Source organism: Postia placenta, assembly GCF_002117355.1.
Source record: "Postia placenta MAD-698-R-SB12 unplaced genomic scaffold POSPLAscaffold_12, whole genome shotgun sequence".
Taxonomy (NCBI): domain Eukaryota; kingdom Fungi; phylum Basidiomycota; class Agaricomycetes; order Polyporales; family Adustoporiaceae; genus Rhodonia; species Rhodonia placenta.
Genome location: NW_020169843.1, coordinates 569604 through 580306, shown reverse-complemented (window position 1 = coordinate 580306; position 10703 = coordinate 569604). Strand labels below are relative to the sequence as shown.

Below are 10703 nucleotides of genomic sequence, written 5' to 3'. Positions count from 1 at the left end.
TGGTTGGTGCGGGTGGGGCTGGTGGTAGTTCGATGTCTGGGATTTCGATGGGAACGTACTGAACTTCGGGGAGTTCGAGTGGTAGTTTGTTGATGGGCGACTGCACGCTTTCTGCTGTTTGTGTAGGTTCGACGTCGATCCGTAGGGTGGTGAATACGTCTTCTGGGTGAGCAGGTGGGTGTCTCTGGTAGTAGCTAACGAGTTCTTGGTGGGCGATGACCTGTGGGTTTGGACCGGTAGCACGACACCAGGTGCCGCCTCGAGGGTAGATGGGAGCTCTTTTTGTGGAGGTGACGAAGCAGCGATCCGCTCGGTCGTACTGGAGGAGCGGTGATCCTGCGAGGGCTGGTAGTCCCAAAGGAACTGGGTTGACTGCGTTGTTCGACGTGATGGTGGATGAGATGTTCGACTAGGTAAAACTAGGAACGTAGCTTAGAAAGTTCGACCTTTTGATACAACGGTCTTTACTCCTATATTGATGCCTGACTCGTAGACGACGAGCGAGGACTTATGGACAGTGCGTCGTCCTGAAGATCGAGCAAGGAAGTCGAGAATGACCACTACCCCAAGCGAAGAGGAGCAGAGACTTTAATGAATAACCAGGTCGAACTTAGGGTTCGACCGACTAATGGTACAACTACTTATACAAGTACCGACTGCGCACGGACCATCGTGTCTATGTGGTCGTGTTAGTGAAGAAAGAAACGTAGTGGTACGATGCCGAGTACGAAGTGCGCATGGACCCCATTATGTAAGCTACATAATGTTCAACCTGCGGGTGAGCGCTAAGACATGCGCCAGTATGGGCGCTAGTAGTACAAGGAATAGAACGGAAAGACAAATGTTTCAACCAGTGCACACAGCCTGCCCTAAACCTCTCCTGTATATAAGCCGGCCTCTGGTGCCCTAGGGACCTCAGTTTCGACCTCTTGTCCCTAGGTCAGTAAGCTCCCTTTGTATTCCTTTCTTATCTAACTAACTAAAATATTATCTTGTCCCTAGCCTTAGGTTTGAGCTATGCTCACCATTGCTTCAGTGAGAATTAGTCGAATGCCCCCAGTGCTTTGTTTGGTTTTCCCTGTTGCTTGACCCCAAGTCACGACAGCGCCAGCATGGGCACTAGTAGTGCAAGAAATAGAATGGAAAGACAAATGTTTCACTTGCTCTCTTGCACAAGTGTAAACTAAGGGTGAGTTTGTCATCTGTTACTGGTACATATACTGTAGCTTACATTGACTTCTGTAGCCATCATCTTGCACTGTTTAGGTATGCAAATATATAAGTCTTGCTCTCTTGCACAAGCATGAACTGAGGCCATCGTCTTGCACTGTTTAGCCTGATGACACACTTGTACTGTCCCTGTAATTGCTATAAACTGCTTCATATTTGATCTTTTCCCACACCACTCACTTCCATAAAACCTTAGCACTTGCTCATTCATGCCTGATGCCAACACTTGTTTCTACACAAGTGAGAGAGGGAAAAGTGATTTGTTCGATGTCAACACAGGCTTATATACATACAGGAGAGCCCAGACAGGATGATGTTACAATGATGCTTGAGAGTAGAATGATGATGTACAAGTGTCCAAACTTTAGAAACTTGTTAGACCAATCAAAACACTTCCAAATCAGGTATACTACTGTCCAAATCCAGATGGAAGCCCAGTCCAGGGCACAAGCAAGATAGACCCGGCTCTCCAGATTGAGTTCGCGACTGGCAATGTCTCGGCTGCTCAAGCTCAGGAGTATCGTTCCGGCACGTCATATTTACTTGCGCATTCTGCCGCCCTCAGAAGCGTGGCAGTACTCTGGGTCAACTTACACCAATCAGTTCCTCGCTGAAACCATCTCTGCGGGCCGTAGTCGGAGGAATTGAACCCAGGTACGTACTTGCTGTGCTTTTCTGCTCAGATAAACGAAGAGTAAAAACTTGAGAAGAAAAATGATACTCCGCGCCGTAGTCACTTCTCCAGACCTCGCGCATTTTCCTCCACCGTAGCAGTTACTTCATGGACTTCCTGCACGCGAGATTCGTGAATCAGTGATACATTGATTTTCCCTTGTACTACGCACGAGACCCCAATCCCAAGGACCACTGCGTCGTCTATGGCGAACCAGTGGATGGAAAGACTCAACCAGCTAGCATTACGAAAGACATGCAACGAAAAGAGAAGTAATAAGGACTATGCAACAGTTACGATGTGAATATGCTATGATGGGATGTATGCAGGAACGGTGATAACAACATAGGAAAACGAAAGGGAGCTGGAGAGGCGTCTACTCCTCATCCTCCTCCTTCTCTGCGGCTTTCTCTGTAAATAACGTTTGTCAATGCCACAAAACCCCGCGCGTGAAAACTAGTTACCGTTTTCCTGCATGTCAGACGTCCAGAGAGTGAGGTTGTCACGGAGGAGCTGCATGATGAGGGTCGAGTCCTTGTAGCTCTCTTCCGAGAGTGTGTCGAGCTCGGCGATAGCATCGTCAAACGCCTGCTTCGCGAGATGACATGCGCGGTCGGGGCTGTTGAGAATCTCGTAGTAAAACACAGAGAAGTTGAGCGCAAGACCGAGACGGATGGGGTGTGTCGGGGGAAGCTCAGTGACAGCGACATCGGATGCAGCCTTGTAGGCCTCGAGCGACTTGTCAGCGCTCTCTTTCCGCTTGTCGCCAGTTGCAAACTCGGCGAGGTAACGGTGGTAGTCACCCATCCTGTCAACGACCGTCAGCACCACATGTCTCCGATCATCCCGAAGCCATACATACATCTTGTGGTAGAACACCTTCGATTCTCCGGACGCAGCAGAGGGGATCAGGTGCTTCTCGAGAACCTCGAGAATGTCTTCGCAAATCTTTGCAAGCTCGGTCTCGATCTTCTCCCGGTAGCCCTTGATCATTACTACTTGCGCCTCGTTACCCTTGGACTCCTCCTTCTGTTCGATCGAGGAAACGATCCGCCATGACGCACGGCGTGCACCGATGACGTTCTTGTATGCGACGGACAGTAGGTTGCGCTCTTCGACGGTGAGCTCCTGGTCTGACGATGCGACACGCTTCATGTTCTCGACCATCTCTGTCGCGTGGCGTCACGTTCCTGTCACAAGATGCGCGTAGCGCTAACACTCACCCTCGTAACGCTCTGCCTGCTCAGCGAGCTTGGCGAGGTAGACGGAATCTTCACGCGACTGGGTCATCTGGCAGGAGGATACACGGTCAGCAAACGCGTTCACCTTTCGCATAAGACGCGTCGAACGCGTCGTTGTCACTTACTGTGATTTGTTGGTAATTGGGTGGGTGTGAAGGGGTGTTACTGGAGAAAGGATATCTCAGCGACAAGCTCAACGTGTACGGCCTCGAGGGGGGAACTAACTGACACGCGATGGGGTGGCAAAGGGCAGTGGGGGGCGAGTTGGAGAGAACAGGATGTATAACTGCAGTAAAATATAAATTGTCGCCTGGGCAAAGGGTTTCTGGGCAAAGGGTACGTACGCACGTGACTTCTGGCTTCTCACGCAACCGGATAGAGACGCTATCGCCAACAATGTCCACCAAGCGCCCGATTGCCGCAGCCCCCATCTTTCGTCAGATTCCGGTTCCTCCCACCCTGCGCCCTCCTCCATGTCTTCCTTCGCCGCGTGTGGGCGTCGAACATTGTTCAAAGCCTGGTTGCTTCATAGCAATCAATGCACAGACAGGCTATGTTTCATCCACGCCGTGGTTTTGATTAACACCCACGATGCGAGTCTCATTCCACTAGAACATCATGTAGGAAAGGGTTGGACACTCCGCCCATCGATGTGACAAACCGTCACAATAGAGAACATAGAGAACAATGGCATCAGAATATCAGACATGTCAGAAGTGGACGGCGGCACCGAGCCTACACTGCTCTTATACGGAACTCGACTCCTGCGGTCAATCAAAATCTCGCCAAGGCGACGTGCACAGTGCGAATATCCAGCAACTTGCACTCCAATATGTGCGGCGATAGGCAGCTTAAGACAAGGGGAGGTACAACTGCATTAGATTGTTCTTTCATGAGGCCGAGGGCTTCCAACCCGCCAACCACTCTTTCATATAGGCTAGACCCTTTGCCTGCACCGCCGCGACGGTGGCATCTACCACCCCATTCTCCGTCAGCAGATCGGAGGTGTGGAAAGCATTGCCCTCCTCGATGGGCTGCCATGGTGTACTGACGCGGTTGAGTCCATCTGCTGACACAGTCGCCTCACGCCACGGGTCGCCTGGGGGAGAATCTGAGCACCCAAGTACAACAACGGCTTGACGGATGACTTACGTTGTCCGTTCGCGAAGAAGAGCTGATTGTGATTCACAAACCACCCGTCATAGGCTGCGTTGATCACATCCACCTCCGGAGCCCGCGGACTGGGAAACGCCTCCGGGAAGTAGTACGTACACTGGCGCTATCGGTCACAAGTCTAAGCCCTGTAATGTAGCGCTTGTACATCACGACTCACCTCATCGTATATAGGTTGAACCAGGCGCGTGACGATAGTAGGGTAGTCGAGCGGGGCGCCATCCTGGAGGAAGCCCATGTAGTTGCATCTACGACACGGGTTAGCCAGACTGTATCGATACTTAAGAAGGATGACGTACACAATCCATTCCCAGGAACGCCCAGCATTGTTGATAGAGATATCGGTGTAGTACGATTGCGTGGGGTCGTAGGTTCCCAGGCAATCCCTGCATCCGTAACACGTATGTCAAGTCATCGCTCAAAGGTGCACCCATGTACTTGGACTGACTCAGCGTCCAGGTCACCACAGACTGCGAGCGAGGGACAGCCCTTGTTAGTATGAATCATGCATTGATGTGAGAGAACACATACTCAGGTAGTAGTATGTGTTCGCCCAGTACGTTCCCCAGGCGTTAAGCGCATACTTGAGGCCCCAGCCCTCTGGACCCGCACTTACACCGTCCTTGACCTCGAGCGCGTCGCAGAATTGGAAGAATTGCTGGTCGGGTCCGCTATCTGGTTGAAGAGACTGCCAGTCCCAGAGGTTGTTCCGCACTGGCCAAGCAATATCAGCATTAGCTCCACGCCGTCACCTGCATCAAGGCAGAGAGTGGCGGTACGCACAGGCACCAGCGAAGTCGTCGAGGTGCGACAGGTTCATGTTGAACAGTGTCTTAATCGAGTTAATCTCCTCGGCAGTGCCCGTCGTGAATGTCTGGTCGATATAGGCGATGACAGCCTCGACGTCCGCGGAGCAGTTCTGCGGCATGTACTGGCGGATGGGCTCGAAGTAGCCCCAATAGTCGCTAGATACGTTAGATATCAGACATGCATATCTGGTGTAGCGATGCAGGACGTACACGATGCTCTCAACAACCGCTGACGAGGCATAGGTAGCCCAGAAGGTTTCCGGTTGGCTAGCATGCCGATACAGATCAGCATGCGCGCATATACACGCAACTAGCTACATACTTCACCACAGTGAAGCTAGTAAGCGCGCCGGAGTAGCTGCCACCAATCAGGACCCAGGGCGCCTGACCGGGCTTAACGGCATCGCCACCGGGCATGGGCAAGTCGACGTTATTCGCGAAGTACACGAGATCATCTATCGCCTGCGGTAGCGTGTGCACACGGAGACTCGTGCTTGATAGATTGTTATACGGGTTCGAATAGCCATAGAACCGGTGCTCGAGGACGATAGTAGCACCGTTCTGCTGCTGCGCGATGAGACCGTTAATGGTTCCGTTTGTCAGGTAGCCCTGATAGCCTATTCATCATCACAGCTACAGTCAACATTGCTTTCTTATATGACGCTGGCGGTACATAGGGAGATTGGTTACTCGCCATCGGCATTGATTTCCCCCGGTGTGAACAAAATGATGGGTCCGCCTATATCAAGCAGCGCTTGGCGGCTCAGTCACTGCTCAACACAGGACAGCAATACATATTCGAACGCACCCGACTCATAGAATTCCCAAGTATGCCAGTAACGCTGTACGAAAGTACCAAGACTAGGATCATTATGATCGATCAGCTGATTGAAGTAGTACGTCGTGTCATATGGCGGCAGCACGGTGCCGTTTCGACTCGTTACAGGGCCTTCAGGTGCGACCAGAGAGGGAGCGGTGGGGGGCGGTGCCATATTCGCATGTGGCCTGCCATCTGGGAGCCTGGCATTGGCAAGAGAAGCCAGCAGCAGGAGTGCAGCGCCGATCATCTGAAGGGGCACCATCATGTCCTGCTCACAGGTAGCAAGCCTCGCCGACGCAGAGAGAGAGAGGTCAGGCCTTGTGCACAGCGGGCGAGAGCATCGAAGCACCGCGGGACGGCTTTATATACGAGAATCGCCGACCGTTGGTCAGTGTGCGGCCGAGGGACCATATGGCACAAGCTATTCCAGGGTTATCTGGCGTTTACACCGTGCGCGCAATAAGGAACCCCAGGCAAGGTTCCGTAATCTCAAAATGCGAACGGTGATGTCCCTGCATCACATGGGTATCAGCCGAGGAAGCGCCGTTGGAAAAAGGTCAGACATGATGAGGATGTGGACAAAGTACAAAACAAAAACAAGCACTATCGCATTCATCTTTGGAGAAGTCGTCAACAGAGGAGATTGTGTGGCCGAGAGAGTTCACTGCCACAGGCGTCGCGAGCACACCACATGGTGGGTAGACGTGCATCGCAAGCGCTAATCTTTCCCCCGGAACCTAGATCATTCGATTGCCGACAATCCCGATCTACCACGTGCGACTGTGGCTACCAAGTACGCGGTTCGCGGTCAGCCACACGGTTTCTCAGTGAGACATTTGCAACTTGACCATCCAATAAAAACACTTGCATCTGAGTCTAGAGTACCTTTCACTCGCCCACATTACTGTCTATACTGAGGCTGGCCCTTATTATTTCCCTTCCATATTCAAAACACCGCGCTTACACAATGCCTCTCGTTCGCCGCTACCAAACGGGTTCCCATTTCGCGGAGATGTTGTCCACCGCACCATCTAACAGGACGGACAGGCGCTGGAGGAATGTTGACTGGTCATCTGCCGCACAAGGCACGATCTCAGGCGAAGTATTCGCTTGGATCGACGCGATTCACTCGTTCGTCAACGACCTCAAATTCGCCCTCCAACGCGCGCGCGCTATACCGAATTACACACAAAAGCGCACATTCGCCTACCTGGCACCACTCTACGTCTACGTCATACTCTTCGGTGCCGCAGTGGTCGCTCTCCACCCGAGGTCGTACATTCATCGAGTGCTCACGTCGCCCTATGAACACGCCTCCGAAGCTAGGCAATATCTGGTCGGACTCGTCCTGTCGTTAGTTGTGGGACTACTCATCCTCCGCCTCGTGATCTGGTTCGCTGCGGAGCTGGTCGATGTCATCCTGGAGAATGAAGACCAGCCCGTCCGCATCAGCAGTATCGATACAGATGAACGTGACGAGTTGAGGAATGACTCTGCCAGGAACCTATGGCTGGGCGGCATACTCGATTAGCTCTTACCTAGCGTATCGAAGGTCATGTCCTCGATCGGCAATACGAATTGTGTTGACAGGACTTGCGGTCGTTCGATCTAACGTCTGATGAGATAGCTAATACAGGCTGAGTGGAGATGTGGGACCGAAACAGATGCTCGTAAATAACACGTAACATACTAACAGAAGCTCTTCTTCGTTGCATAGTACACCGTCACAAAGTAAGCTCGTGCAGGCATCTACCTTCTCTTGAATACAAGAGGCGCCTTCGCAGGGCTGCGACAGCGTGGATTCAGCAAGCAGTTTTTAAGCCAGAAGAAACCCAGGACTCACTAGAGTGTTATCGCAGTCTTGCATGTCAACAGACGCTCCTTGCGCTGCTCGAATGTCTCCGCAGCGAACTGGGGCTCCTCTTTGACTTCAACACGGTACCTAGTTATGATGTAGGTCAAGGCAGCCACCGCCTCCATCTCCGAGAATCTACAGGTATGCTCTGCATGAAGATGCATATGTAAACGAGCGAGCGGCTACTGCACGCACCTCCGGCCCAAGCACGAGCGCGCACCACCGCTGAAGGGGAGGAAAGCATCGCGCGGCCAGTCCTCGAGGAACCGAGAAGGATTAAAAGCGTATGGGTCCTTCCAGTATCGTGCTACACAGTCATTGAGTTAGCCGTCGACAGAGCGCAAAATAAATGAAAGGGCGCGCTGCGCACGATTGTAGTGTAACCCTGCTATGTGGACACCAATGCCTGTCCCAGCGGGGCAAGGGATTGCGATAGGCTCGCCTGCCATGTTGCAAGTATGAAGGGTTGTGTCTTCGGCGGTTGTCTTCGGGATGAGACATACCTGCAGAGACGTCAGGGGGGATGCCATATAGGGGAATTAAGGGTCCATACCGGCGGATACATGCGCAGAGCTTCCAAGATAACGCTGGAGTATCCAGATATAGAAGGAACAACGGCTGCTAGCGATCCCACTCACGCGTAACACTGTGTGAGCTTGCCCATGTCTTCGTAGCTCTGCATAAAAGTAGACATTGTATGAGAGGTGCGTTTTGACGTTTTGAGCAGAATACGCACAGGAAGTTTGCCGTCAGGAACAACACTCTTGATGTGCTGATATAAGATCTCTTGCTGGTCTTGGTAGAGCGCTAGTAGAATGAAGGTGAACGCCAGCGTGTGGGCAGTCGTCTGTAAGGCTGATGATGAGTTTCTTCCGCTCGACACATGGAATGGGAGCAGACACCCACTTCATGGCCTGATTATTCATAAAAGGGATAAAATTAGAACGAAGTTGAGCGGATTATTCCAATGGATGGATTCACCGGCTATGAGGAACACGAAGATGTTGCCTTGATGATTGGTTCAGCATCAACACGCTCGAGAAAATACACAAGCAATTTCAAACGAACCCATGACTTCGCTGTCGCTCAGCTTCGTAATGCCATCCGACTCCTCTTCGTTCGCATCAAGGAGACTGGTGAATAGATCATACCGCTGCTCTTTCTTTTCGGACCCCCTGCGCTCTTCTATCATCTCAATCATGTACCGCTGTGTCGAGAGACGAGAGCGACATCAGCACAGTATGTCTCCGCGAAATGGCCGGCGCCGTACCTCTAGCTCCGTATATGCCGTCCTGAAAGCGCGGATCCGCGGGATGGGTGCCCACTCGACGAACCACGAAGGGAGAAGCGCCTTGATCCACAGCTCGACAGAGATGACATGCAGCGCATCCTGGACGCATTGTCAGAATCGCTCCCCAACGCTGGTATCATGCGATGATCACGAACTTTAAAGGGCATCGTGTGCCCGTGCGAGACGTTCAGGTCTGCCTTCCAGGACATTTGGCGCCCGAAGCCAGCAGCGCCAATGACGAAGAGCGCGAGCTGGGGAGGGCGCGTCCCCGCGTTGAGTCACACGTCTCTATCTGATCGTACCGGGGGGTCGCTCACCGGAATTGTTACATCGACGATATTCTCGACGACGTGGTCTTTGCCGCCCCAGACATCCTCGCAAAGCTCCTGCACGATGCCGATGGTCTCGTCCCACACCAGCCGGTTGTTCCTCTACGAGAGATACGGATATGCGCAACGAGTATGGTTCACAACACAGGCGACAAACCTCTGAGAAAGACGGGGCAGTAATCTTCCTGTGGCGTTTCCACTCGTCGGCCTCAGTGCCGACGATGTTGTGGCCATAAACATTGATGCCTTCATACGCGTCTAGCGGTTTCGGGAAGCGGGTTCTGGCGCCCGTGATTTCCTGGATCACATCAGTAATTGTCTCACCGAGTGCAGGCCTTTCCCGTAGTAAAACATGCCTTCAGAGCCTCAGCGTCCGCCACGAACAGAGTAGCGTCGCACGGGAGCAACCGGATCTGCGAAACTCCGCCATCAGACTTTAGGTATGCGGTCAAATCTGCATTGCAATAGATTCACGTACGCCGGAGATGATGTCTGAGTCGTACTGGGCGAAATCATCGTGCTTCTTCAGCCAGGGGGTAAACGAGCCTGTGCATAGATACCGGATGCGCCGGACCAGGAGGAAGGAATGAGGTCCGAACACATGGCGGTACCCAGGAACATCACTGCAGCCCCAGGGATAAGTATGAGTAAGAGAGCCCTCCTGATGATCGCAACGACGGAGTGATCGTGGGGCACTAGAACTCACTGGATCGATCGGACGGCCCTGCGCCAGTCCTGGTACTTCTTCACCACGTACAGTGCCAGGAACGACACGACGAGGAGTAGCGTCTTCTGCATGTTACGACCTTCGCCTCTGGTCGTTGTCGTTGGTAGGGATGATATAGGAGTGGGAATGACTGCGTACGCTCCCTCCCACGGCCTGTACGTATGTGCATGTGCTGCTAATCTAGATCAATTATGTGAAAAGGGCCATATAATTGTCATGTGCGTGCGATCAGCGGCGGCCATTGTTCTGAGCCATACGCTGCCGAGGACCCCTGCCTGGGAATGTACTACCACCATGCTCACGGTACAGGAATCGATGTGCATAAGACCACGCCTGCGAATGGGAGTAAAACTTGAAACTTGGTGAGCAGCCGATTATTCCGAGTCAAGTCGAGGGATACGAAGACCCCAGGCCACTATGCCATACAGTGCCTGACGGGGAGTCGGCAAACACTCCATGTCGGCACCCTTGCCTGATTGGCCCAGGAGCCAAAACCGTTGATCGGGCTGCGAACATTGCCCGGCACGTTGATCGGGATGCAACGTTGCCCGGCAC

The 10703-nt window shown here is 52.7% G+C and overlaps 5 protein-coding genes across 5 annotated transcripts; 1 reads left to right on the top strand and 4 right to left on the bottom strand.

The window, feature by feature from the left end:
• Nucleotide 1: 1 nt before the first annotated feature.
• On the bottom strand, nucleotides 2-375 carry POSPLADRAFT_1108938 (hypothetical protein; the record flags this gene model as incomplete). Its single annotated transcript, XM_024483341.1, has 2 exons — nucleotides 2-36; nucleotides 60-375. Coding segments are annotated over 2 exons (351 nt in total), but the record flags the coding sequence as incomplete, so codon positions are not given.
• Nucleotides 376-2359: 1984 nt separating this feature from the next.
• On the bottom strand, nucleotides 2360-3193 carry POSPLADRAFT_1151193 (hypothetical protein; the record flags this gene model as incomplete). Its single annotated transcript, XM_024486506.1, has 3 exons — nucleotides 2360-2711; nucleotides 2766-3072; nucleotides 3127-3193. 3 exons carry the CDS (start codon nucleotides 3191-3193, stop codon nucleotides 2360-2362), a joined length of 726 nt encoding a protein of 241 aa, XP_024336178.1.
• Nucleotides 3194-4034: 841 nt separating this feature from the next.
• On the bottom strand, nucleotides 4035-6118 carry POSPLADRAFT_1048713 (hypothetical protein; the record flags this gene model as incomplete). The annotated part of the gene is made up of 11 exons (XM_024479577.1): nucleotides 4035-4243; nucleotides 4297-4423; nucleotides 4478-4565; nucleotides 4617-4703; nucleotides 4766-4787; nucleotides 4849-5031; nucleotides 5101-5282; nucleotides 5337-5393; nucleotides 5449-5743; nucleotides 5821-5865; nucleotides 5935-6118. 11 exons carry the CDS (start codon nucleotides 6116-6118, stop codon nucleotides 4035-4037), a joined length of 1479 nt encoding a protein of 492 aa, XP_024336177.1.
• A 795-nt stretch (nucleotides 6119-6913) lies between these two features.
• Nucleotides 6914-7477, top strand: POSPLADRAFT_1035679 (hypothetical protein; the record flags this gene model as incomplete). Its single annotated transcript, XM_024477098.1, has 1 exon — nucleotides 6914-7477. The coding sequence occupies one exon, from the start codon at nucleotides 6914-6916 to the stop codon at nucleotides 7475-7477; it is 564 nt and encodes a 187-aa protein (XP_024336176.1).
• A 218-nt stretch (nucleotides 7478-7695) lies between these two features.
• Nucleotides 7696-10219, bottom strand: POSPLADRAFT_1059568 (hypothetical protein; the record flags this gene model as incomplete). The annotated part of the gene is made up of 16 exons (XM_024481172.1): nucleotides 7696-7732; nucleotides 7790-7936; nucleotides 7997-8108; nucleotides 8172-8304; nucleotides 8355-8388; nucleotides 8440-8477; nucleotides 8538-8648; nucleotides 8708-8715; nucleotides 8783-8809; nucleotides 8870-9008; nucleotides 9072-9191; nucleotides 9248-9343; nucleotides 9410-9523; nucleotides 9579-9719; nucleotides 9900-10044; nucleotides 10128-10219. The coding sequence occupies 16 exons, from the start codon at nucleotides 10217-10219 to the stop codon at nucleotides 7696-7698; spliced, it is 1494 nt and encodes a 497-aa protein (XP_024336175.1).
• Nucleotides 10220-10703: the final 484 nt, after the last annotated feature.